The 27,884-nt window shown below is 40.7% G+C and overlaps 1 protein-coding gene across 2 annotated transcripts; it reads right to left on the reverse strand.

Moving 5' to 3' along the window:
- Positions 1-1,100: 1,100 nt before the first annotated feature.
- Positions 1,101-23,677, reverse strand: CALCOCO2 (calcium binding and coiled-coil domain 2). 2 transcript variants are annotated; one of them, XM_061143809.1, is made up of 13 exons: positions 23,575-23,677; positions 16,438-16,627; positions 11,943-12,045; positions 11,651-11,784; positions 10,717-10,842; positions 9,773-9,861; positions 9,312-9,381; positions 8,518-8,640; positions 8,142-8,228; positions 5,539-5,634; positions 3,664-3,799; positions 2,621-2,649; positions 1,101-2,124 (listed from the first exon to the last, which is right to left on the reverse strand). In XM_061143809.1, the coding sequence occupies exons 2-13, from the start codon at positions 16,615-16,617 to the stop codon at positions 1,945-1,947; spliced, it is 1,353 nt and encodes a 450-aa protein (XP_060999792.1). In that variant the 5' UTR covers positions 16,618-16,627; positions 23,575-23,677; the 3' UTR covers positions 1,101-1,944. The 2 variants fall into 2 exon arrangements, with proteins under 2 accessions (XP_060999792.1, XP_060999790.1); XM_061143807.1 differs by lacking the exon at positions 23,575-23,677 and adding an exon at positions 23,145-23,459.
- Positions 23,678-27,884: the final 4,207 nt, after the last annotated feature.

A 27,884-nucleotide genomic window follows, 5' to 3' on the forward strand; every position in this document is an offset into this window, starting at 1 on the left:
ATATAAGAATGACTGTTTCCTTTCCCACTAGTAACTGCCTGGAGCATAATTTCCCCTTCAAAGCCTTGGTAAGAGCAGCTGGGGATAATGAACAGTGGTTAAAAGATGCTTTGTTTTACATCCAGCAAAAAGGATCATTAACACCTCAACTGTTTTTTTACCAAGCCTGTGGAAGGCTCCTGCTGCTGTTGATAATCACGGTAACCCTCAGGGTAGCAGGGGCACAGGGGTGGGTAATTCACCAGAAAATGGTATTCACTGATTTGGATTATGTGCACCACTGCTCCTCTCCATTCATGTGCTTAATTAAGAGCTGACTAGTACAAAATAAATGAAACTGCAATTCTTCATTGGAACTATCTGGGGAGTAACAGAAATTTTGCAGGGAGGAGGGGTATATGCCAGAAAAACAGCATTACTCTCTATTATATTTCTCTTCTAGACTTTGTCTTAATGTCACATCTGATTCTGAAGGGGCAAAGACTTATGAGTCCAAGAGACATTCTATTGAAATGGTGATACAGGAGAAGGAGGGGGGAGTATAGTTTCATCTTCATTTTATCAAAGGAGAAATAAAGGCCAGGAGCTGTGACCAAGATAATATAGCTAGTCTAAGGTGCAACTCCAGTCATGCCAGGGAAAACCTCAGAAGGACTGCAGAACTATAGTTGGCTCAATCTGATTCATAATATTATTTCATATCATTCAAAAGTTCCTGTAAAAGTCTTTCTAGTGACCAGCTGGTTCATTGCTTGGGGGTTATTTCCATTTGTTCAGTCCCTCAGGTAGAGAAAATGGAATTGCTTTCTTTTGGTTCAAGTAGGCAGGTCTGGATGGAGGGAACTGAACTTAGCCCACAAAAGGTGCCAGAATCTACACTCTAAAAAATATGTATAAAACTAGAGTAATGAGTCAAGGTTCCAGGTTTCTCAAGCTCATGCTTACTCAACTCCGTCTCCACCTCAAGGTAATGACCGGGATACTTTTGTTGACTAGTTAAGACAGGTGAAGAGAAATCCTTAGTGGGGTCTATAATTCCCACAATCCTTTTGATTACACTTTCCCCATAAGCTTAAAAATAAAAGAACATGAACTTAAGGTTTATTTTAAATTACCAAAGTCCCTGAAGTAGAGGACTAGTTTATTTTTAGTATTAATGTGACTAACAATAGTTCTCATTATTTTGACTTATCCTTTTTCAAACTCACTTGCTCAGAAAGTTGCAAACCCATACAGTTTCTACCAAGTCCCACTAACCATTAAGAAAGGACTTATAACAATAAAAGTTATGTGCACATGAAAAACCAGAGTAGAAAAATGTCATTCAGAGGTATAACACAAAGAGAAAGAAGACTTTCTGTGATTTAAATAATGTTTCATGTCCATGATTCAGGAATGCTTCTATTGGGAGCTATGAAATCAAGGTGAGAAAACTTTGGTATCCAAATTGGATGTTTGGGTTCTCTGCCATGCCATTTTGGGCTAGGCCTGAGGAGGAAGAAATTCTCAATTCCAGATCAGTCGCCAGTCCCAGGGTCAGGAGTGAGGACTAAGTACAAACATACTCAAGGTCTGACCTTGGACAACAGTGGGACAACCTGGGAAACTACTCACTTGAGTCAGGCTGGCTGTGAAGAGCCAGGTCAGCTCTGTTGCAGGCAGGGCCTTTATGCTACAGACCCTCAGAAGACTAGGCATTTTAAGTGAGAGGCTGATATAGCTGGAGTTAGGTGACTTAAAAGGTTGTAACTCACAAGGATGGAAGTAATAGCCCTTAACACTATGCTTCAGATAATTGACATGACTCCACCTATAGGGCAGTAGGACTAAGTAAATTCCTAATAACTGAGGTTAGGCAGGATCTTAGGTCATAACTCATAGAAGAAGCTATAGGTTCTACTGTATAAAATACATGTACAGTATAGATCCAAGAGGCTGGGACACTTAGAGAGTGTGGCAGAATAGATGGTCTTCAAAGATCTGCTTCTCTTTTGCTGAGAAGGTCTTGTCACATATTGGACAACTCAAACTAAGGGTCTGCAGGTGCTGCTCCAAGGCCAAGTTGTGATCAAAAACATCATCAGGAAAGTCTGATTTGCAGGTGGGGCATTTCTTGATGGAGAGCTGGGAGGAAGAACAAAGAGGTCAGTCTGAATGCCATGTATACATGGCAGAGACCATGTCTGACTTTCTACTGTATCCTCAGCACCTAGCATACTGCTCGGCAGATGGTAGGTGATCAAGAAACAGAAGATGAATGAGCAAATTCACATTTGGAGATACTCACTAGGGCTTTCTCTAACCCCAGGATTAAAAGGAAGCACTGGATATACCTTGTCTGGCTACCTGCTTGGTTCATCTTTCCTCCCCAGTCCTGCTACCAAACTCAACTCGCAGGTAGAGATCTTGAACAGAACAATGATGTGAACAGAACTGTGCTTTTTTTCTCTCTACCCAAACAGGCTCTCTTAGCTCCTGGCACTGACCAAATTGATCTTGCTGACTTTGGAGTTATCACAATGAAACAGTCTCCCTATAGTTCTCCCCTAAACTGGATGGAGCAAGAAGGGAAATTTTCTCAAAGCTTTGATGTGGGTCATCTCATGAATCAAATACTTACCAGGCTTGGGGCAGAACTTTCTTGGATACCTGAGGGTAATAAAAAAGATTTCATTCAATGAAAAAGTATCTATACACTAGAATGCATTCTCTCTCTAGCAGCTGCTTTCTTTAACCCTCATCATTCCTCTTCTGATTCTTTAGCTCCCATATATATCATCTATTTCGATAGAGGGGATTTAGGTCAATGAGGGAAAAGAGGAAAAAATAATGAAGTGGCATTTTTAGTAGCCATTATATAATCAGAAAAAACAATAAACCTATTTTCAGTGTGGAGAAAATCAGATTTTAATGAAAACAGTAACAATTTAACAAGAAAATAGTCTGAGAACAGATTTTAAGACCAAATGCACATGAAGTCATTTTTTAAATGAAATGCTTAAAAGTAGTTTTAAGGAAAAATAAACTCGTACCACTGTCTATTGCAAAGATGTGATTGTAACTGTTAAAAAATATGACTGCTTGAAACTGTCCCTAAAAAGCAAATGAGGTCTCATGTTGCTTTTGGAGACAAAAAAGCAGGAAAGTTCCCTGTGTGGCAAGGACATCTGCCCCCAGGTCCATAAATGACAAGACTGGCTGTCACCGCCCCCCCATTTCCTGTCCTCCAAACCACCCAGGGGTCTCTGTTGGAGCACACCCCTGCTACCCGTGGTCAGGCCGTGTGGGTAGCTGCCTCACTGCCCATCCTGGGCAGCAGAACCCGCCTCTTGTGCTTCCATTTCCAAATCTTAATTAGCTTCCTTGGCTCTGTGTATATCTTCTTCACAGAGACATTTCTCTGATTTATATATTTGGAATATAGCCACGGGACTCAATTTGTGTCTGCTGCCTCTAGGCGAAAGATCTGATTTGTGACTTCTAGATTCAGATTTATTTCTCAATTAACACTTCTTGCCTAGCAATCTTTCTGTTGGGTACTCAGCTTCTGCCCAGCAAGTCTTAACAATGAGGCTGGTCTTAATTAGCATCTCAGAAAAAAAAATTTAGTGGGGGAACGGGATGCAGGCAGGGGCTTCCCAGCTCGAATGGCAAAGTTCTTACCAGAATATGGGTTTCCAAAGACAAGTCCTGGGTCTTGTCTTGTACCTCCTTGATTCGAAGTGGGCACTTGATATGACAAAGAGTCACAGTCCAGACCCATGTAACTCAGCAGTCTGCTGTTCTCTCTCTTCAAAAACTAAGGATAGAGTATTCACAGAGATATGTTGAAAGACAATAACAAAGAACAGCCACAAAGAACTGGCCACGGATGCTCATTACAGGTAGCTGTCAATTAACAATGTGGCATCAGAGAAGTCCAAGAAGTGATAAACCTTTATTCTTTAAAAGGGGAAGCAGCAGCTTCAATATTCCAAAGACTGAGGTCTTTTTTTTTTAAGATTTTTTTATGTGGACAATTTTTTCAAAGTCTTCATTGAATTTTTTACAACACTGCTTCTGTTTTGTTTTTTTGGCCATGAGGCATGTAGGATCTTAGCTCCCCAACCAGGGATTGAACCCGAAACCCTTGCATTGGAAGGCAAGGTCTTAACCACTGGACCAACAGGGAAGTCCCAAAATCTAAGTATTAATATCTGAATTTAAATATATACTGGATTTCGTTTAGAATCAATGCAAAAAGGAATTTACAATCTTTAAATACATACCAACTGAAGTGGGTATAGAAGCTGTGTGGATATGTGAAGGTGGCAGGAGCTATATTAAGACTAAAAATGTTGTATATTATTGAGAGCAGAATGCTTCTTTAGTCTCCTTCCTAGAACAATTTTCTTACATACTGTGAATGTTCTTCTCATATAATTTTCCCCTCTTCATGTTTTATCCGATCAAATGAATATGCTAACAGAGTGAGAGAAAGGAAGGAAGAGAGGGAGGGAATGCAAGGAGGAATGTAAGAAATCAAGCTGCAAGGGAGACAGGTGACATTTAGAGTTCTCAGAAGAAAGAAAATTAGTAAACTTCTTAACATCTTCAGGGAGCTTTACTTTGTTCTTAACAAAGCTTCCAAATATCAGATGTTCTTCTTGTTGTAAGCTGTGTGCATTCTTCCTTTCCCATCTTCTGCACACCCCTCCCCAAAGGCCCACCCATGTTATCGACTATTTCAAAGTCAGGGTACTTAATTAAATTAAGAGGATGAGAATGACAGGACCAGAAACAGACCCCAAAGTCCTTCTGCAAAACTGAAGCACATTGGCATAAATGATATAATCAAAGGTAGAAAGGATGACTGAAGGCACAGCCCAGAAGCGTTATGGAGAGGGAGGGAATGCGAGATGAAGAATGGCTGGAGGTATAGATCAGAGGAGGAGCCAGAATGCATGGACACCTGCTCTTTGATGCTAGCAAGTATGTGAAAATGACTTCAAGTTCAATCTCTTTATTTGTTGCCATCATTGTCAATCAATTAATAATAATGTGTTTAGCATAGAGCAGAAAATAAATACTGGTTGAATGAATGAATGAACTGATGAATGAATGAATGCACAGAATTTCACGGGGCCTACCATGGGTCCAGCACTGGTACAGATCACCACTTCTGTTCCTAGTTTGGCAGCAGAGAAAAAGGAAAATGTTGTGCAGAAAGAAAGGGGTCCCTTGGCTAAATAGCATAAAAATGACGTAGGTTATTATTTCCCAAATACAATACTTACAATAGTTGTGGAATTAAAAGCAAAAATAGTAACTTACATCTTCATCACAGCTGTTCCTTTCAGGTTGACTACTGCCATGCCAAATACGTTTCAGTTACAGAACAAAGAGTAGGTTTTGCGGTAGATTAGGAAACCAAATGAAATGTAATCTTTGTTTAGGGAAACTGTTTCATCCAATGTCCCAGAAAGAGCTCTTTTTACGTTATCACCAAATCTCTAGGTCATCCTGCTCCTTCCCTTTAAAACTCTTTTACATACTTACATCATTTTCTTCTTCCATTTTCTCTTTCTCTCTCTGTAGAACATTATATATCATCTTGTTCTCACTCAGTCTTTTTGACAGGTCCATGTTCTGGTCCTATCAAAAAAAAAATTAAGATTAGGATCACATATTATAGTCTGGATCTGAGGTGGGATACAACAAGGAGATAGTAGAGGATCTGGTTTCCAAAGTGATGGGACTGAGGTGGCGGCAAAGGGACCAGGGATGGGGACAAGTGGTGCCATGGAGGGGATGCAGACTTACAGAAAAGTGACTTAACAAAATGCCTGAAGGCTTGGGGTGGCATCAAGATGCCAGTTTCTTTTGGGTTAGCTGGGAGTAAGTGACCAAAGAGAGAGTTAGCTTGGGAGAAACCTCAAGACTGACTTATCAGCATGAGGGATAGAAACCCCACCCAACCATGGAAACAATCATCTTTGTCTTGAATGAACACCTCACTGAATGCACAGTGAAGCACTGAGTTAGGCTGATGTGACTCCCAGTGTGAGGACAGGCATGTGGACTCAAGTTACAAGGAGGAAGAAGGAACCCTGGATGGCATTTATCCAAGGCTACAAGGAACCCAGACTGGGGTCTTGGGCTTTCCAGTACGATGGGTTCACCTGACTAGTTTCATGGACCCAAAAGTCATAGGCATGCTTCAGTGCTTCCTGTCTCCTACCTACATACGTACACATGCGCATACCTCACAGAAACACTTAAGCTAATCTTACTAGTTGTGGGTTTTTTTTTTCAAGATTTTTTATTTGAATGCTGGTGCCCAAAATGCTGTGCGCTTCTAGCCGACCCTGAGGAAGTAATGCCAGAGGGGGCTACCCGATGACAGTGCTGACTGGAGGCTCCTGGCTCCCCATCCCCATTGGCTCCTGCTGGCTCTTCTGGTCCTGCTTCACTTCCTCAAAAGGCAGAAATAAGAAAGGACTATCTGAGTCTGCAGAGCAACCCACTCAATGGTTACAAAAACCTTTCCTAGACCCACGGCTAAGCTGAGGCTTCTATTTCCAGGGATCCCCAGACTGGTTTCTGGCCGCATACTCCATCCCTCCTCTTTTTGCAGAAGGATAAATCTCTCTCCCTAACAAGGGTGTAAAATCCTAGTCCCAGAACTACAAACCTTCATACCCCTTGCTTCCTGGGCCCCACATCTCTGTCACCTACCCGTGTGGCAGCCCTGAGTTGCCTGATCTGTTTGTGGAGACGTTGACACTCTTTGTACTTCTCTAAGAAACAGGCTTTCCCGGCCTCTACTTTTGCCTTTAGGCGTTCCACCTCTTGTACTAACTGCTCCTCCACTGCTGTTTTCTTGTTCCTAGGCTTCTGAAGCATAAGATACGTAGTCCTCAGAGTTAGGGGCCTTTTAGATGCATGAGGAATAAAGAATGCTATCAGACAGCTGGGGAGCCCCTGGGTCTTGAAAAGTATTCCATGAAAACCAAGGAAACCCATATCTGCCACAAGGAGGTTTAAACCTTTGAATGGCTATAGATTATTTACAAACAACAGTAATCTCTTTGCCACATCAGAGATCACAAACTCAAAAGTGCCAATAGGAGCCTGGCAAGTAATACAATTGAATGAAGGAGCAGGATGCCATGAAACAGTGAGACTGCAGCCACGTGGGGCATGCAGGACCCATCAAAAGGATCAGCAGTTACTCAGCTCCAGACACCACTGCTGCACGGGAATGTCGGCTCAAATGTTGCCAGAGCCTCTGATTTTTCAAGAAGCTGGAAATACCATTTTTTAAAAAATGGGACATATTCCCTTTTTTTCCCCCCATTTTTAAGTGTTGATAAGCTAATCAATTTTTTAAAAGACACTATTTAGAACAAAATAAAACATTTCTGTGGAATATACTTAATCTGTGAGTTGCTGATTTTCAAATTTTGCTGAATCTATTCTTTAGTACATCAAGCTAAAATACACAGTAACATATATAGTAGGTACTCAATCATTGATTGGATAATGACTGACTGAATGAATGATGCATGCATGATATGAGTTACATTCCCAATAACTGGATATTCTCCACACATCAGGATTTCTCAGGTCCTTACAACAGTTCAGCACTTGTTATCACCACAAGGCCTCTTCTACAACAATATATTACAGGAAATTATTAGTCAATTAGGCTTTCATCACTGTGTTGCATAGCTTAGAATAATGTATAAAGATGACAACTGCTAACATTATAATAATATTAATTATAACAAAATTTGACTACTATAATATTTTCTAATTTAGAGCTCATTTTATAATCATTAATATGTCTGCCCCCACAGTAACTCTTTAAGAAGGGGGCAGAGGTTATTCTGTGTGATTCCTTACCCAAGGCTCTATTTACTACAACCTGTCATGAAGTTTAACTTACAATATTCCTCTGTCACTCATCACACATTAGAAATTCCCAGCTCTCCTAAATAGTTTGGAAAGATCATATTCTCTGTCCTTTTGGGTACAGAGAAACAAGTCCAGAGGTAAATGCTATTCTAATCTGTCATTTACCCTATCACCTGAAAATAGGTCCTATCCTCTCCTTTCCTTAGGCGCCCTCCCACATAGCCATTCAAAGAGAGACGTGCCATTAACTCCTGTTGTTTCTTCGCTGCAGTAGTTTCTCTCTGCTTCATCTCCTTCACTGTCTGCTCAAGCTTCTTCTGGTGCTCCCTCTGCAGAAAAACAGATGATGAGTACCACTGCTGGGAAAACACACACACACACACGCATAAGCACAAGTGTGCATGCACTGGGGAAGGGCCTGCTAAGCTAATAGCAAGACAGGGAAAAGCAAATCTTCTCTTATTAGCTTCTGAGAAAAGCCGTGAGATGCCTCATTTCAGATGGCTTCCCCTAAGACCTTTCCCAGAGCCTGTGATACCCACATATACAATAAAGAAAGAACAATGCATATATTTTTTCACAAAGGTCAAAAAATATTATTTTCTTTCATGACTCTACCTGTTCAGTTAAACTGAGAAAGAGCTGGCCATTTTCCTCTTTCAGGTGCTCCAGCTGCTCCGTCTTATCTTGAACTCCCTGAACAAGCTTCTCCATTTCTTTTCCTTGATTTGACAGCTGAGCCTAAAGCAAAAGTAGTGAATACAATCAAGATATAAAAGAAGGAAACAAAAAATAAATAAATAAAGGAAACCTAAACAGGAACAATGCTTTTAAACGTACAGTAACATTAGAGATTTGCTTTCCCCAGCAATTCCCAGCTATCCCTATGAACCTCTGTGTTCTTCAGCTCTACCTTACACCTACTAGAGAAGGGAACGGCTACCCACTCCAGTATTCTTGCCTGGAGAATCCCCATGGACAGAGGAGCTTGGCGGACTTCAGTCCATCGGGTTGCAAAGAGTCGGACACGACTGAGCGACTAAGCACAGCACCTTACACCTAAGAATCTAAGACTCAATTGAGTAAAACTTGACAAACTACCCTTTAAAGCCCCACTCTAAGGCACAGCCTCCTAAAAATGAGAGCAGTTCTGCTTCTACCCGCTTATCCAGTCTTTTTAGTAAGATTTTGCTGGGAAAAATTTTGTAGCTGAAAGAAAAAAATTAGAAAGGATATTGGGGGGCGGGTGGCGGTAAAGAATGGAAAACACACACTCTGAAATTTCAGTCTGATGCTCTGAGAAGTCCACCATTAGGCACCTACTACAATGCACTACATCTTCCTGGATCACCATAGTGGAGTGGTGGTGAGGCTAAGAAAATCTACTTTGGCAAAGGTTTGGCATAACCTACCTGAAGCTGATCCACCCTGACTCCCATCTTCTCATTTTCTGAGGACATCTTCTGGTTTTGTTCTTTTAGTCTGTGGAGGTAAGAGATGACTAAATGAAAAATATGCTGATTCTAGTTGAGCTACCCCAGACCATAAATGATTTAAGGCTGCCTTGGCCCTAAGCCTGCAGAGTTATTTTAAAATCCACTAGTCTCTTCTTCAGTCCCCTTCTGGCTTCCTGACCTCAAACTGCAAGTGTTCACTACTTAAAACTAATACCTGAATTCAGGTCATTTGTCTTTACCATTTTGATTCTAATTCTCTAACCGAGACTCAAAAAGCTCATGAGTCAAAGAGGGAGAATCATACCTATCATTGTCCTAATAGGAAGACTGCACTAACAAATTCTAGAAATCTAATCTGACCTTGCCTAAGGGTGTTTATAATAAAGCAGCTCCTCCCATTCAAGAGTCAGACTCACTGAAGCAGCTCTATCTCCCAACAGTCCTTCTGTTCTTTCATTGTCTGTTCCAACTTCTTATTGATGCTTTTCAGGGTTTCCAGCTCCTCCTGTATATTGAAATGTCAAAGGGGCTGACTGATCATTTCTAAGGCAGTGTTTAGCATCTCAGGCAGCCAACAAATATTTATTGAGCACTTATAATATGTCAAGGATATACACACAGCAGTGAATGAAATATCCAAGTAAAAGGATTTTCATATTAAAATGTTAATATGTTCTTTCCATATTAAAAATACATTTACCTTAAGAGTTTGGGATTGACATATATAGACTACTATGTATAAAATAGATAACCAATAAGGGCCTATGTATATAGCACAGGGGACTATACTCAATATTTATAATAAACTATAAAGGAAAAGAATCTTAAAAACAGATATATATATGCATAATTAAATTATTTTGCTGTACATCTGAAGCTAATACAACATTGTAAATCAACTATATTTCAAATTAAAAAAAGAAAGGAAAAATACATCTACCTTAATTTCTCTTCTAGTGGAGCTTATATTTGTCCATTAAATCATTACACAAATATTTAACGAGTTCCTATATACACCAGACCCTGTTCTGGCACTGCAGACACAACAGTGGACAAAATACAATTTCTTTTTTCCTAGAAAAGTTCTGTCCAATAAATTCAGGAAAGTCACATATATAATTTAAAAAATTTAGCAGTCACATTAAAAAAGCAAAAACAGACATGAAATTATTTTATTAAAAGTATATGTATTTAATCCAGTGTATCTACAGTATCATTTTAATACATAAACAATAAAAAAGAAACATCTAATATACTAAAAATCTGTGCCAGATACTAGTATAACAGAGTCAGATCAAACGAAAAAGTGGGTGCTGGGCAGAAGCCATGACCCCCACTCACATTTAACGAGCACACATACCTGCTTCTTTTGGAGCGTGGCCTGCATGTCTGAGTTTTGCTTCTGGAGGCTGACACAGCTGTCCTTCAGCTCCCGGTTTTCTTTGCAAAGCTCCTTGTTGTGCTGCTCAATTTCTTCCACCTCACCCTACGTAAGAATGTTTCATAAACATGTATTTGGCTTTTTATAGCTCAATGGATATTCAAGTCCTGCTGACATGAAATTCTCATACGCTGGGATGGTGAGGGTCTAGCTGGTCCCCACTCACTGTAGTGACATCTGTGTACCCCAAGTGGAGGCAACCCCTCAGTAGGTAGGGAAGGGGGAAGAGAAATCTGTCTACCATAAGCGCTGAGCCTGCCATTACCAAGAAAGAAAAGATAAACAAAATTAAGCCACAAAAAGTTAAAAGGGGAAATGACAGAAGACTGCAATTTTTTTGTGTGTGTGCAAATACTTTATTTCTCCTATCAGACTCAGTTCTGTGAGACTGGAATAGGGTTTTAACAGATTCTTCATCACATCCCTAGTGTCCACCAGAGTGCTGGATGAAACTAGGTGTCCTGTTAAATAGCTGAGTAAGTAAATGAATCTAACTGAAAGATATTATACAAACCAGAATATCTGCTGTGTCTCTCCTCAAAGGAGCTTAAAAAATTTACTGTAGTGATAAGATGTACACATGACAAAAATTAAGTAACTGGGAAAGTTAAGGGAATAACTGAAATCCAAGTGAGTTACAGAAGTTTTAGAGAAAGGAGAAATCACTTATTATTATGATTCTTATTAACACTCTGAAGTTATTCCCTTCTGATGGGTTTGAATGGGACTGTGTAAAAATTTCACAACAGTATCTGTTAGACATTCAACAAAGGCTTACTGACTAAAATTATACCCTACCCTGGAATTGCTACTCTTAATGGCAGGAAGGGACCGAGATGAGATGCTTACAGACCTGAGTGGTAACAACCAGGATGTCCTCTTCATTTTCTGGACGGAACTGGAAAGGGATACTTGCTCCCCGGACCACACCATCCTGATCCACATAGCAGAACTGGTAATACTCGTCATCCTTGGGCAGGTAATAAGCTGGAAATAGAACATGATTTTTAACCCAAAGTAAGGTCTATTCAGAAAACTAAAAATCTGGAAGTCTCTTATCTACCCCAGAAGGCTCTATCTAGCTCAAGAGAATTAATGAGTCGTGGTTGCTGTTTTTAATACTTTTGATCTAGTATTTTTCTCACCTTTGAACTGGACTTCCTGCTGTTTGGCTGATTCACTGTTTAGGTCGACAGGCAAAGTAACCCACATGAAGGTGTAGTACTCGCGGGTTGTCTTCCATCCAACCTGCAATGACAAGAGGCTCTTGTTCAGCATCTGAAAGTGCTCAGATTTAGGCTCTGTCTTCTGAAAATGCATCTTTTGTTATTTTAAAATTATAGTAGAATAAGTTCATTATCATAAGATCTACCCACAATGGATCAAATCTTTTTGACTTATGATAACTACATATACAATTAAAAATTGGTATGCATGCACATATACCAGTTACTCATAAATTACTCATCTTAGAAGGAAACAAAAACTGGCCACTCAATACCCAGGATAAGAGTGCCAAATATTGTACCTCCAAGCCAGATACAGTACTGAGAGTGATTGGGAAGAAAAGTTGTGGGATTGTGAAGTTTGATTCTGCTATCTTCTTACAATGGTGTACTTGGAACTTCTTAATCAAGAAGCATTTCTGATCTGCCCTCTCTATTGGTTTGTCCTCTCCTGTGTCCAATTCAGTCTTGTCACCTATACCAACCTGGTTACATCACTGCCTTTAAAAATGGCTTTTTAAAATAATGTGTGTGTTGGGGCTGTATGGGCAAGAGAGTTCTTAGATCAGGAGACACCAGATAACTAAGTCCAGTTTGTATGATTTTCTTGCTCCAGTGTTTTTTTTTAATATACGTTTATTAAAGATTTTTTGGTGATAAAGATTAAAAAAAATAATCTGGTAGTCATAAAGGCCTCTTCCAGGTATGAAATGTAGTAAGTCATAAGATATAAGGATGCTGTAAAATATGCCTCAGAGCAGAAAGCTGGCAAGTGGGAAATATTCTCACCAAGTGTGAAAAGGGGTAAAAGATGTTCAAATCATATCTGGAAGATAAGACCATACTGGAGAACAGAGAGGGAGTGAGTGTGTCTTCAAGGGGTGAACACTCAGCAAATAAGAAGCAAAATGACATTTATTGCCATATTTTGACTCTGCCTGAGCCCAGTGGGAAGAGCAGAAACTAAAAATAAATTCTATTTTTATATAGTAAGGAATCAGAGCATGGTTGAAAAGGCTATAAGCTCATCAGAACATACTAGGGCATGTTTTAGAGTCTCATTAATACACACCCCATTGCTGTGAGCACCTCTGAGCCACTGCAGCCTGTGGAGGGACAGGAAGCAAGAATTTTATGGAGTCTTCATTCACATCCTGGAGCTTCTTAATGCACTGTGACTAAAATATCATCTGGGAAGGCCTAAGAATTACTACTGCCTTAGAACAAGGAAGCAACTTCCAGTCACCTGAGCTTTCTGTCCTTGGCTCCTCTGTCTCAGGAATCCTCGTCCCAGCCTGCCTCTTGTGGTATGACCATGGAACATGGCATAAGAGCCCAGGTAAAGGACAGTAGGGAGCACAGGGCTCTATGTTGAAGGAAGAAAACCTGACTCCAAACCACTTTAGCTTTTATCATTGGTGGTAGCCTTCACTCTATGGAGAAGATGGAGCATGCTGCACATGCAGAAACATTTTGTGAGGGCCCCGTGGGTGCCAGGAACCAGTGGTGTTAAGGCAGATGAGGAGCTGAGGAGTAGGATTAAGACTACACTGTAATAACACCAGGAACATTTTAGAAGTGAGCTAAGAAGGACAAGCATTGAAAAGCAGAGATATTACTCTGCCGACAAAGGTTCGTATAGTCAAAGCTATGGCCTTCCAGTGGTCACGTACGGTTATAAGAGCTGGATCATAAAGAAGGCAGAATGCCAAAGAACTGATGCCTTCGAACTGTGGTGCCTGAGAAGACTCCTGGAAGTCCCCTGGACAGCAAGGAGATCAATCAGTCAATCTTAAGGGAGATCAACCCTGAATATTCACTGGGGGGACTGACGCTGAAGCTCCAGTATATTGGTCATCTGATGTGAACATACGACTCACTGAAAAGTCCCTGATGCTGGGAAAGATTGAGGGCAGAAGGAGAAGAGGGCATCAGAGGATGAGATGGTTGGATGACATCACTGATGCAATGAACATGAACTTGGGCAAACTCTGGGAGATGAAGAGGGACAGGGAGCCCTGGTGTGCTGCAGTCCATGGGGTCGCAGAGTCGGACACGAATGGATGAGTGGTCAACAAAGGAAGGACAAAACTTTACATTCAGCCCTTAATTCTCTAATTTACTATCTGTTGTTCAAAGGAATTCAGCAGAAGAGAGGAAGAAAAGCAGAGGCTTGAGAGTCAAACAAAGGTCTCCAAACAGGGAGACCTTGGGAAAATCACCATCTTGCCTATGTTCATTTTATTCATCTGTGCACAAGTAATAAAACTGCTTACCTCAGGGGGCTGCTGTGCTGTGAGGATTAAATTAGAAAACACACACACACACACACCAAAAAAAAAAAAAAAAAGAAGAAAGAAGGAAAGAAAACCCCATCAAAGACCTAGCACATCATATGTTCTCAAAAAGTTTGTGTTCTCTCTTTATTAGTCTTAAAATTTTCTTTCAGGCTTTAGTGGTGATGATTGGTGGTTTAGATGCTAAGTTGTGTCCGACTCTTGTGATGCTATAGACTGTAGCCTGTCAGGCTCCTCTGTCCATGGGATTCTCCAGGCAAGAATACTGGAGTGGGTTGCCATTTCCTTCTCCAGGGGAAATTCCCGACCCAGGAATTGAACCCGGGTCTCCTGCATTGCAGGTAGATGATTTACCAACTGAGCTATGAAGGAAGCCTTTCAGGCTTTGGGGTAGGTGTCAAATCAATAGCTTTTAGGGAATTCCCTGGTGGTCTGGTGGTTAGGACTTGGCACTTTCATTGTCAGTGCCTGGGTTCAATCCCTGGTCAGGGAACTACGATCCCTGCAAGCTGAGTGGTACAGCCAAAAAAATATGATCTAAAAAAAAAAAAATACAAACAATGCTTTTAAACATTTGTTTTTAAAAAGTATAATCCTTTCATTTGGTTTAGAGTGACGTCCTCGCTGGAAGTTGCTAAGGCTTGGGAATTATAAACAATCAGCCTGAGCAAAATGGGAAAAAAAGTTAGATTACCTCTGAGAAGCTATAAATAATTTTTAATCATTCTTTTTTTCAATTATATATACCTTTTTTTCAATTATATATATATATCCACTAGCTAGCATATTGAAGCTACTTAAAGCATATGAAGCTACTTAAATTAAAATTAAATAAAATTTAAAATTTAGTTACTCAGTCACACTAACTACATTTTAAGTGCCATTAGCCACATGTGGTGAGAGCTTACTATACTGGACAGCGAAGCAGCCAGTATAGCTCCTTCCTAGAAATTCTACTTGTCAGTGTTAATCATAGAAAGTTCTGATGGACAGCTTAGATACACATGGGGAAGAAAAAACACAGCTGCCATCTTCTTTCCAAGATAGAAAACACCCTGCTCTGTCAGGTTTCTGCTAGGACACCTTTAGTCTAATGAGTCAACGTCCTGCAGTCTCAGGAGCTGTCATGACATTCGCCAGTGTCCCTCTGCTTGTCCACTATCCCCACCTCTCAACACCAGCCTTGTTACCTCCATCACTCTTTCATTTAGCTTGAAATTCCAAACAATTAAGAGAAGGAATTTGATGAGGGATGTGAATCAGCACCAGCTCCTACATACTGCAGTCAAGAATGATGTCTGATTTCAGGATGAACAGTTTTGGCAAACAACTACATGACATACTGAGGTGTCAAAATAAAGGTCACTGACGCTGGAACTCTGCAGTGTAAATAATGTATGTTTGACCTTTATCTCCTATCTCTGGAAATAGGACAATTTGTCATTATGGTATGTGAATAAATGAGTGAGTGTATGTGTCTGTGGCAGGGGGAGTGTTAGAGATAGAGAGAGACATGTGGGAAAGAAGGGGAGGTAGAGAATAAATGACTATAATAAAAAAGTACCATTTCTGTACTTGAACTGACATGGTGATTAGACACTGGAAGAGGAAACCAAAGGAGCTCATAAACTTTCTATTCTTGGAAATCTTCACAAAGAAGCAAGACACACTTATTCAGGAACAAACTTCTTGGATGCAGGGTATTAACTTTTCAACATCCTTTCCATATTGGTAACACTCATATTTAAAAAAAATTAAACACTGTACTAAATAAGCAAGTCACATTAATTCACAGAAATTATGTAAGAGGCCATCCACCCCAGTCAGGTCATAGATGAATATTAATTTAAAACATATTTACATTTGGTTTTTGAAAGTGTAATAAAACTTGGGGACTGTATGATTTGCTATCTTATTTTAGCTTAAGGCTGAAATTAAAATTTGAGTCCTATAGCCCTGTTGATGTGTGAAGGGGGAAGTGCTAGGGAGCTTAGTTTAGGATTTTAACATTGGTCACACATATATGCAAAATGCTTATAATACAGAGACAGACACACACTCAGGCAACTAAGATTCACCTCTGGTTCCTAATCATTTGGTACTAAATTAACACTTACTCTAAAGATGCCAATCCAATCCTTTCGACGGGGAATGAAATGTTGGGTGAGGGTGTAATAGCACGTGATGTCCCCCCCAGGGATGTAGAACTTCTCCACACTGTTAAAGATGACCTGAGAGAAATGACAGTGGTCCAGCAAGACAGCTGATGTGGGGGGATCTTCTACTGTCTCTTCCATGGTAGGGGTCCTGTTAAGAGATATGGGATAGAATAAGGCTCAAAAGGGTTGTATGAAATGCCAGAAATTTCTGGGCTCTCATCCAGGGAACATTCCGTTCAGGGCAAGTCAGGAAAAGCAAAAGCCTGACAAGTATTGAGATCACACAACTTGCTTTCTGTTTCACTATGAGCCACTTTGCATTCACAGCTTCCTATGCTCTAAGAATCTTCTGAGAGTATCTTTGACCTCTTCACCACAGGCACCACCATCCTCATTATATCCTTATCCTCTGCTCATAGCTAATTTTCTCCCTTTCTTCCAAATGCCATAAGTAAGGCAGCCTTGAGGTAAATTCCCTGAGCTGGAACTGTAAGACTTAGATTCTAGATTTTTTATCCCAACAAGCCCTGTGACTTTTGCAACATCAATTTCTCTAGATTTCAGCTTCTCTATTCAATTCCATTCATCCTGTAATTATCAGATCCTTCTTAATATTAAAGCACTCTGCTAGGGGCTGGGAATGAGTGCAGAAAGATAGGCCTAAAAGATTATTTGACATGCAGTGGTGACAAGCACAGGTTCAGAAATCAAAACGCTGGAGTTCAAATTCCAGCTTCACCACCTATAAAATGAATGCCCTTGGGTAATTTATTTAACTGGATTTTGCGCATGGTTCCTCATCTGTAAAATGGGGCTGATAACATTTACCTTATTCTTTGTGTGTATGTGTGAGCATTAACTGAAATATAGGTATACCTTGCAGATATTGTAGGTTCAGTTGCAGACCATCTCAATAAAGCACATACTGGATAAAAGTGAGTCACACAATCTTTTTTGGTTTCCCGGTACATATAAAAATTCTGTTTACATTATAATCTATTAAGTGCTCAGTAGCATTATGTCTAAAAAAATAATGTACATACCTTAATTAAAAATATTTTATTATTAAAAAGTGCCAAAAGCAACATCAAAGATGACTGATCACAGATCACCATCATAAATATAAAAATAATGAAAAAGTCTGAAATATTGCAAGAATTATCAAAATGAGACATGAGTGAGCAAATGCAGATAGAAAAATGGTGCCAACAGACTTCCTTAAGATATGGTTGCCACAAACTTTCAATTTGGTAAAAAATGTCAAAAGTATCTGTGAAACAATAAAACTAGGTATGCCTATAGTAGACAGTGACTAGTCCTTAAATCAGTACCTGTCATACAGTAGGCAATTCACACCAAGTAAAGGCATGTTTAATTGCTAAGTTATGTTCAACTCTTTGTGATGCCATGAACTGTAGCCTGTCAAGCTCCTCTGTCCATGGGATTTCCCAGGCAAGCATACTGGAGTGGGTTGCCACTTCCTTCTCCAGGGAATCGAACCTGTGTCTCCTGCTTGGCAGGCAGATTCTTTATCACTGAGCCAACTGGGAAGCTCCTAAAATCATGCTGACAGAATAAAGGACTTGGACAAAGTCTGCATAAAGAGAGGGCTTAACAGACGTGATTATTACTTTTGTGGGTTTTTTTTTTTTTTCTCTTTTCTGGCATACAGTCTTTGCCCTCAAATGGGTCGCAATCCGATATGGAGGTTAGATGAGAATTTAAGTGACTGCCAAATGGATAAATACATGCAAAATGCTCCTGGGTTCAAAAGAGAGAGAGAGAGACGAGACTGGTTAGGGAAATAAAGAAAAGCTTTGAGTAGTGAGTGGAATCCTGGGTAAGTCCTCAAAGAAGATTAGGGTTTTGACAAGTGTGTTTGGGGGTGAGGAAACTTCAGATGAATGTAACAGCATGCATAAAAGCAAAGAAACAGAAAAATGCAGTCCATGTTTGGAGGACAGCAAGCAAGTTTGGATCTCTACAAAATGGAGACAGTAAGCTGTATTTCACCTTTCGAGGTCATAGTACACATAAAATGTGATCAAGGGTGGGGAACTATTGAGGAGAAAAAAACAATACGTAAAAGAAACAAAGTCTTTAGAACTGTCAGGACCTGATACTTCCTGCCCTTCAAAAGTCACATGTCCCATGTTCTAAATGCCTCCTTGGCCTAAAATTTAGTGAGTCCATGTTACTCAACCCTCAGCTGTACTGGGAAATGAGAACAACACGGCAGCTCTACACAGCAGATGAAGAAAGAGCTGTACGTATGCAAAAACGACATAATACCTTATAGATTCAGTTGCTAGAACATGTTGGAAGATTGTATACACACACATGCAAATACAACTTAAAAAAATAGTCTAAGTACAATAACCAAAAAACACAGTAGCTCTTCTGGCTCTGCCCCACCCACTTATTTCCTGGTTTTATTTTGAACTCTAAGCAAACAGGCCTCCTTTTCCAGCTCCCCAGAGGAAAGTTTTTTCACAGAGAAGGCAAGAGGACTTTGAGGTACTCAACTGTCTGTTCTTGGGACTGAACTGAGGAGCTAAGAAATGTATTGGCTTTCTGGTTTGTGACACAGTTTGGCATATCCTCAATGTCAAAACTCAGATCAGTTTCTCTAAGGAAAGGTCACATTCCAGTCTAGGCCAGTACTTGTTCCTCCTGATAAGCTGTGGCCTGCTGATCTGATGAATGCTGCAGAAGAATGGGTAGGGAGATTTTTCAGCTTGCAGACCCCTGTCTTTCCTAGTGGTCTTCAGTCCACTGGGGCCAGCATAGCCCCTGGGTCCTAAGCCTGGAGCACCATTTATCCGAGCATGTGACTTGATCTGTGCTTTACCATGGATAATGATCAATACCTCAGGTAAGAGTGACTTCAGGCCCTGTCTCTCAATTAACCTAAGTACCATCATACTCTCTGTTCTTTTCCTTCATAACACTATCATAGCTGTATATACAACACTAATGCTAGCCCATAGTAATCACTAAGTACTCACAGAATAAATGAATGAATAAGATATGCATGTAATTCCTCAAAAAGTGAAATGAAGGAGCTTTGTAGGTAAACAGTGGTGTGTATGATGGTGGTGCTAATTCTGGTCTTTAGCCCTGCTCCTAATTTGTTCAGTGTCTTTGGAGAAGCTGCTGTTTCTCAGTTTTCTCTTTTCTAAAACAGGGTGAGGAGCAAGTTGCTGGTGGCTAAGTGGTTAGGATTCTGGGCTTTTACTGCTATGGCCGGGATTCAGTCTCTGGTTGGGGAACTGAGATCCTACAAGCCACACGATGTGGCCAAAAAAATAAAAAATAAAGTAGGGTAAAGGATGAAAATCTCCAAGTGTTATGTCAGTTCTTGGTATAGCTGGTTCAGCGGGCAGAGCTGGTTCAAGTGGCGTGGTGCCAACAAAATAAAAGGCACAGATCTGATTTCCTTAAGGACCCATAAAATTCACACTCCATTACCTGCCTTTCACACACTCAAACTCTGGCATGATGTTTTGCAAATGTATGCTACTCTGAAAGGCAGGACCAGTCAAGGGTAGGGGAGTTTGGTACTGCCTCTCTTTCTTTACTAGAAAAACAATCAATCTGTAAGTTAGCTCAGAACAGAACACTGAAGAAATGACAGCCTATGTACACAAAATGACATGACAGAGCTCATGTTCTGAGGCTTGAGTGTATAGCCAATGGAATCTTTGTTGTTGTTCAATCACTAAGTCTGTGTCTGACTCTTTGTGACCCCATGGACTACAGCACACCAGGCTTCCCTATCTCCCAGAGTTTGCTCAAATTCATGTCCACTGAGTCAGTGATGCCATCCAACCAACTCATCCTCTGTCGCCCCCTTCTCCTGCCCTCAATCTTTCCCAGCGTCATCTTTTCCAGTGAGTTGGCTCTTTGCATCAGGTGGCCAAAGTATTGGAGCTTCAGCTTCAGTCTTTCCAATGAATATTCAGCATTGTTCCTTATTGACTGGTTTGATCTCCTTGAAGTCCAAGGGACTCAACTCTCAAGAGTCTTCTCCAGCACCACAATTTGAAAGCATCAATTTTTTTGGTGCTAAACCTTCTTTATGGTCCAACTTTCACATCTGCACGACTACTGGAAAAATCATAGCTTTGACTATACGAACCTTTGTCAACAAAGTGATGTCTCTGCTTTTTAGTATGTTGCCTAGGTTTGTTATAGCTTTTATTCCAAGGAGCAAGCTTTTTGATTTAAGGCCAATAGATGGGACTCTGACATAGTTACTTTTTTTTTCATCTCAGTTTCCGAAATGATTAAGGTCCTCAGAGGAGGAAGGCAATGTATTTTAAAATGAGTCTCCTGAACTGGCTCCTGGCTTCTAAGAAAATCTGACACATTTTCATCTAACGAGCATCTCAAGACTAATATACCTCTCCTAGGACTGTTCCATGAGGGCATAGATTCTCTTATATTCTCCTGAAGAAAAGGAACAAAAAAGCCAGTTCTACTCCTGCTCTTTTTGAATGAATCTGTAAACTACACTGATAACACTTTTTAGCAGAAAAATTAAAAAATGTTTTAAACTTTCTGATTAGGTTCTAACAATGCAAATATTCAACCAAATCATCTTACCAATTTTCCTAAAGAATTTTCATTATGCTAAATCAGGAAGAATAAACTTATTTAAAAAAAAACAAAACTAAAATTCTACCACACAAATGTCCAACATTTTTCTTAGCCTTTTATACCAGTGGGCACATGTTTCATGAGAAATGAAGACTACAGATAAGTTTCCCTGGATTAGTTCACAGAAAGCAAATATATCTGAAGCCCAGAGAGAAATGCTAATCAATTCTTCATTTGGGAACAGTTAAAAACAAAACACACATTCAACCCAATTCCTTCATCCTTCTGCTTACTTAACTTTCTAAACTACTGCTGCTGCTAAGTTGCTTCAGTCATGTCCGTCTCTGTGCGACCCCATTGACGGCAGCCCACCAGGCTCCCCCGTCCCTGGGATTCTCCAGGCAAGAATACTGGAGTGGGTTGCCATTTCCTTCTCCAATGCATGAAAGAGAAAAGTGAAAGTGAAGTCGCTCAGTTGTGTCTGACTCTTAGCGACTTCATGGACTGCAGCCTACCAGGCTCCTCCATCCATGGGATTTTTCAGGCAAGAGTACTGGAGTGGGGTGCCATTGCCTTCTCCATCTAAACTACTAGCAATTAGCAAAATGGATGAACTGATTTGAATCCCATTCCCCCTGGCCCTGCAAGAGATGCTTCCACGAAACTACCCTTTAGAGAACACTGACAATAGCTACTTATGGATGGGCAGATGGCCCTGAGATGGGGAGCAAAAGCAAAGATAGTCACTGGACCTCAGATTATTATAGCCACTTGCTATAATCCAAATTTTTCAAGTTCATTCTAGTTCCTTACCTAAAATCTTTGAGTGACTTAAGTAAATTTTATACCCACAGGAGACTTTTATTGCCTAATTCACTAATAATTGTTTGGATTTGTTATCTAGCTTATTCTAAGCAGTCTTCATCCCATATACCACATCACTGTGCCCAAAGTACTAAGGAAAAACAGAGAAACAGTTCTGGGCAACCAGAAGAAACTGCAAAAAGCTCAGAGCTGTGTACTCCATCTCCATTTTCTTTCATTTTACTTTACTGAGATTTTATACTTTTTCTCTGAAGAGGGTGATTATGCTAACCCTTGAAGTGACAAGGGCAGTGACAGTGTTTGATGTGCAGCAGAAAGGGAACTAAGCTAGGAGCCAAGGGACCTGGGTCCATTAATTCTGCCACTAACTAGCTCTGAGATCTTGGCCAAGTCACACTACTTTTTAAACCTCAGTTTCTTCATCTGTAAAAATGCATGAAAAAAAAAACGCATGGATCAGGCAAGAAAATCTCTAAGAAACTTTCCGGCTATAATGATGATCTCAAGTGAAGGAAAAAGGAAGTGAAGACAGAGTTTAACTGTCTTCATATAAGAAAATGAGGAAGCATGGTATTATATTAATAATAAGCGCAGTCAAAAATTTTGAAGAGCCTTATGTGTACTCTGACTCCAAAGTCCGCAGGATGTGTTAGGGTTGTGTAACTCTTACTACCCTTCTCAGAGTCCTTTCCACTCCACAGATGTCATTTCTGCAAAAGGGTAGAGTTTCAGATAGAGGCCCTCTGAGAGCATCGGTGAAACTGAGTCACCTGGATATTCCTTAATCATTAAAGATATTGTTTAATCATTCCTTAATCATCTACATAATATACAAAGGCCTACTGTATTAAAGTCTTTTGCTTTTAAAGGTTTTTGCAGTAGTGTAGTTGTTATATAGCTTTTATATTATTCTACTCCGCTCCAACCATGGCTACTTGTTGGCTTACATCAGAAGCAAAGAATTGGAGGGATAGAAAAAAGTTTAAATGTCCAGGAGGGTTGAACTCAATAAATAAAAGTGGGAACATTATCCCCACTAATGTTGGGGCTAAATTGGGGGGAGTGGTGTGGGGGGAAGGACTACAGGAGATCGATGGTAAAGAAGCAGGTCACCGCACTCCAGCTGCTCTCTCTTCTCAGCTGTCTAGAACATCTCCTCCAATTACAAACGGCAACTGAGCGAAGGGGCTTCAGTGATCAGGACGAGGAAACTGAGACCCAAAGAGAAAGTAACTTGCCTAGGGTCACTGGGCAGGGTCCCGCTTCTGCCACGAAGTCGACCGCGATGACGATGACGTCAAGCACCGGAATTAAGGAGCCAGCACGACCTCGGCCGGCGAGGGGGGCATGACGCCGTGACTTCAAGACCCTCACTCGGGTCAGAGGATTCCTTCTGTCCCAGGGACCGCCCAAGCGGCCCCGGGCACTGAAGCCCTGCCCTCCTCGGCAGAAAACTGCCCTCAACCCTCCAAAGGCCGCGGAGAGGCTCCAGGGGGCCCATGACGTCACTCCCACTTACGGTCACCCCAGAAAGATGAAAGGAGGTGAAAACCGAAACCAGCCGCACCTCCGCCCGCCCATGGCCCTTCCTCAGGACTGGAAGTGTGAAGGCGGAGAACCTGAGGGCCCAACTGTCCCTAGTTGCCCGCCTTCGCGCCAGAGACTCACCAGGGGCTGCAGCCAGCGGCAGCGCAACAGCAGCAGGGCACAGACGGGGACAGAGGCGGGGCTAAAAAGCCAGGGACGCGCTGTCCTGTCTGACCCCGCCCATCACGTCATAACGGTCGGCAAGTCCCGCCCTCACCGCGGTGCCTTAGGGGACTTGTAGTGCTCAGGTGCATGGGTTCCAGGGTTTTCCGTCACCTTGTGTGTTCCGGAGCAGCAATCACATCCCAAGGAGGTTATTTCTTCCCCTAGAACGAGACATTTACTTTGATAAATAAATAAATAAATAAAATTCTTTCAGTTTTGAATGAGTAAGCTCCATACATTTGAAGGGCCATTGAAAGACCATCTTCATTTTTCTCCTGTCTCCACAAAATACTTCCCTAAGAGTTTTACAGATGAGAATGCCTTTGGCATTTAATCATGCCTCCCACCTGCCCAGGGAGACCCAGCAATCTCCCTGGGTGCCCTAGTTTGTGGTTCATCATTTCCCCTCTAGGAAGAAATTATTCTTTAATTTGACTCTGTCAAAGTAGTGCTCTTCCTAATTGGGTTAAGAATAAACTCAGCAAGAGTTCCTGCTAAGTCAGTTTAAAGAAAATTCCCCCACCTTTTGATATCTGATGAAACCCTGGCCTGTCTTCAGCAAGAATCCTGTAAGTAGGTTTAGCAACAATCCTCCCACCTTGATGTCTTCTCTTAGCAATTTTCCATTTACTTGTCCTTATTGTATTTGGAGTCTAGTGCAGTCTCTCTCCTTTAGTGTAATGTACCCATTACAATAGTCCTGGATAAAGTCCCTCTTTTATCATGTCAGGATAATTATTTCTTAACATGGAACATGCTGACTATGGAAGATTAAATTCAGAGGTGCCCCTTCTCCAAGGTGCAGCATCTGTCTAAATCTGAAAGGTAACTTTTCTGTGTCATTTAACGGGGGAACTTATGCCCCTGAAGCCACTTGAGGTTTCAGGCAGGAGAATAAGCATTTCTAATTCTGCCTTCTCACAAGATTCCTGGCACTCAGCTGAGATGAAAGGATGGTGGGAAATGATGAGTAAACCCAGGAGAGGGGTTTCTGTTGAAAGTTCTAATTACCTTCTGAGTTACCAAAATAATACTTTTCTATCTAAAACTCTGCGGTGAGTGATCTCAGAATCCTGGATATATTTCCATTAATGTTACTTACTAGTTTTCTGAAAAGCACTAGGAGTTGACACCTCCTACACACACACAGCTTACTGTTGAGGTGGTAGTCTTCCTTACTGCGGTAAGAATAAACTCAGTTATGTCTTATCAATTGGTTGTTTTGTTGATAGTTTGGGGAGCTAAATTTGACAGCATAGAAGAAAAAGATAAGTCTGGTGTTTCCAATATAAGTGTCAAGGGAAGGCTGCAAGTACAATCCTTTATAACTGAATATTAAAGAAAGGAGAATTTATATTTAGACCTACAAAGAAAATCTTCCACTTCTATCTTCAACTGCTAGATATGGGGGCTAACTAAGACTGGAGATTAGGTTACTCCACTGCCTGACACAGTGGGTTATCTCATTTAATCCTTAGAAGCACTTTTACTATCCCCATTTTATAGTTGATAAAATTGAAGCTTAGAGAAATAAAGTTACCTACCCAAGGTCACACAGCTAGTTAGTGCCATTAGAAGGCTTTGAACCCAGCATTCTGATTCCAGTGTACTCAATCACTATACTCACTGTATTTTTCATGAGAGTTCAGTAATCTGTAAGGGAAGACAAACACATAAATGAGTTTAATACCATGATATTGGTTTTAGGAGAACTGTTATGGTGCTAAAACAAAATTGACTTTTCCTAGGGCCAAGAAGGAAGCTTTCAAATAAGTGTTAAAGAAAAAATTATTCTGAACCCTGTTAAAATGATAACAAGACTTTATTCAGAGCTATTACAATAGAAACATTGCAACAGGGGAGAGAGATTGCGCTCAACTCCAAATACAATAAGAACACATAGGAATTCATAGTCATTAAGCAGAGTGAGGGGGTGAGTAGATGCAAAACTGCTAAAAGGACTTGATACCAAGGGTAATGAGGCTTCTTGCTCAACTGACTTAATAGGATTTTTGCCGAGGTCAGGCTAGGAACTGATTAGATATCAGGGTGGAGGATTCTTTCTGAGTCAACTTAGGGTTTTTGCTGAAACTGAACTTGGCAAGGATAGACACAGAAGCCCAAGTTTGAGGCCAAGTTGAGAAAAGGGCTCAGAGGAACCTAAGCAGAGTTTGGTCAAAGAGAGAGTGTTTGTCAGATGCTTGATTTATGTGAATAACAAATGTGGCAGGCAGAAAAAGGGGTGGGAGGGGAATTTGAGATGGAGGGAGGGAGTGGCCATCTGCAGTGGTGCCTTTACCAGAATTCTCTGTAATGATAGAAATGTCCTCTACCTGCGCTATTGGGTCCAGAAGCCACTCACCACATGTACATCACACAGAACACTTGAAATATGGCTATTACAACTGGGAACCGGATTTTTATTTAATGTAAATTTAACTAGGTTTATGTGACCACTGTCCCAGCTAGTGCAGATCTGCTGGAGCTAGGTGACAGGGCTGTGGACTTTGGGAAGTAGAAGCAGGGGCAACCTCAGAGAAGGTGCCCAACTAGCTACTGCTGCTTTCACCTTCACCCTCAGCTCTAGTCCTGCCCAGAAACCAGTGACTCCTCTGGCCTTTGGACTGTCAACTCCATGGAAAAGGAAGGTGAGAGGAATTTTATCCCTGAGGCTTGCTATCTCTGTAACCATCTAGAGCCTCTACAGTTTGATGACTTACAATGTAGAGATAGTTTGTATGCCCAGGTTTGAGAAAGAGAAGGAGTAATCAATGGCAAGAAGGCAACTAAAAATTATGTCAAGTGTGGTGTTTCATAAACTTTAAGAGAAACCAGAACCAGCCATGCCTCACATTAATCAGGTGTTTCTAAAATGTGCTGGCAAACCAATCACCTACTTAGAACTTCAGGGGATGCTAATATTTAAGAGTGCTTTGGAATGTCCTGTTAAACATTTGGGAGGCATATATTTGTGTTTTAAAAGTACATTAAGTAAACAAAAAAGAAATTTCTGTAATTCCACTCATGTTTTCAAGACTGCCATCTGTAGAGAAAAATGTGTCTGTTGCACACTCTTCCTTTAATTAGCTGATTCAAATCAATTCAATAGGAATTATTTCACAATTCTACAAATTGTAAGTAATTTGTGGACAGGTGATTTTGACTTGTCTGATAGAGGTTTGATTGTTTTTCCTCCTTTTCTTGTGGGAAAAAAATCAGTTTTGCCTCAGCTTGCAACTCCTTTCAATATTCTAATGGAAGAAATTTTCACATATTGAGGTATGGGGAGATCGTTCTGGCTTCTAGATGATTTAACTTAAATTTTATGCTGTTTGTGGCCTATCAAATGTATATTATATATCTGTTTTGCCATCAAAGCAAATGGTATAGTGACCAGAAGTTTAAAATGTCCATAAAAATTAAATGCCTCCCTTCCTAGGACACCAATGCTTGAACTCCTTCGATGATAAGACTCCCTTCCCAGGTGTCAAGACCATACCAACTTGCTGTGTATATGCTGATCTGCTTTTTTTTTTTTGAAAAGTTGAAGGAACATATCCCTGATGATTTGTTTGATATTCTTTGTTCTGACAAGATATAAAAGTGTATGGAAAACCATGCTTCTCCAGAGCAGTTCTTCAGAGTTATCTGAGTGGCTGTGTCCTGTGTTATAGTCCTCAATTTGGCTAAAACTATAACTCTTTTCTATTCCTATTACAGTTTGGTTATTAATTATTTACATTGACAATGCTTGGGGGTAGTTGGCAGGATATCAGAAAAGCTGGCCTGAGGTCACCTGTATCCTACTTTGGGCTGGTGCTTGGTACCAAGCCCCTTGAGGACCCCCATCCCTGCCCCACCTCTGCCTCACAGCACTCTTCAGATGCTTTGGTGAATTTTCCCTGATATCTGGATATCCTTTTATTAAATGATAGTCCATGACTTTTATTTGAGCTGTTATCTTAAGATCTGTAGTCTTAAGGGGGTAACAGTTCATTTCCTACATGAAAGGAACCTAGGGAGAATTCTTAGACAGAAGACCTAGGGGGAAATTCCTAGGCAGGGACCAAGGGGGAATTTCTAGGCAGGAAAGACCTAAAAGAAACTTTGGAATGAACTAGGTTGGCTGACCTTTTTTTAAAAAAAGTGTGGCTTAAAATTGGAAAGATGTATATGTTATAGTAAAATTAAACTTTAAAAAAAATGAAAACTATGCTTCTAAAGCT

The sequence above is a fragment of the Dama dama genome, chromosome 5, assembly GCF_033118175.1.
Source record: "Dama dama isolate Ldn47 chromosome 5, ASM3311817v1, whole genome shotgun sequence".
NCBI classification, from domain to species: domain Eukaryota; kingdom Metazoa; phylum Chordata; class Mammalia; order Artiodactyla; family Cervidae; genus Dama; species Dama dama.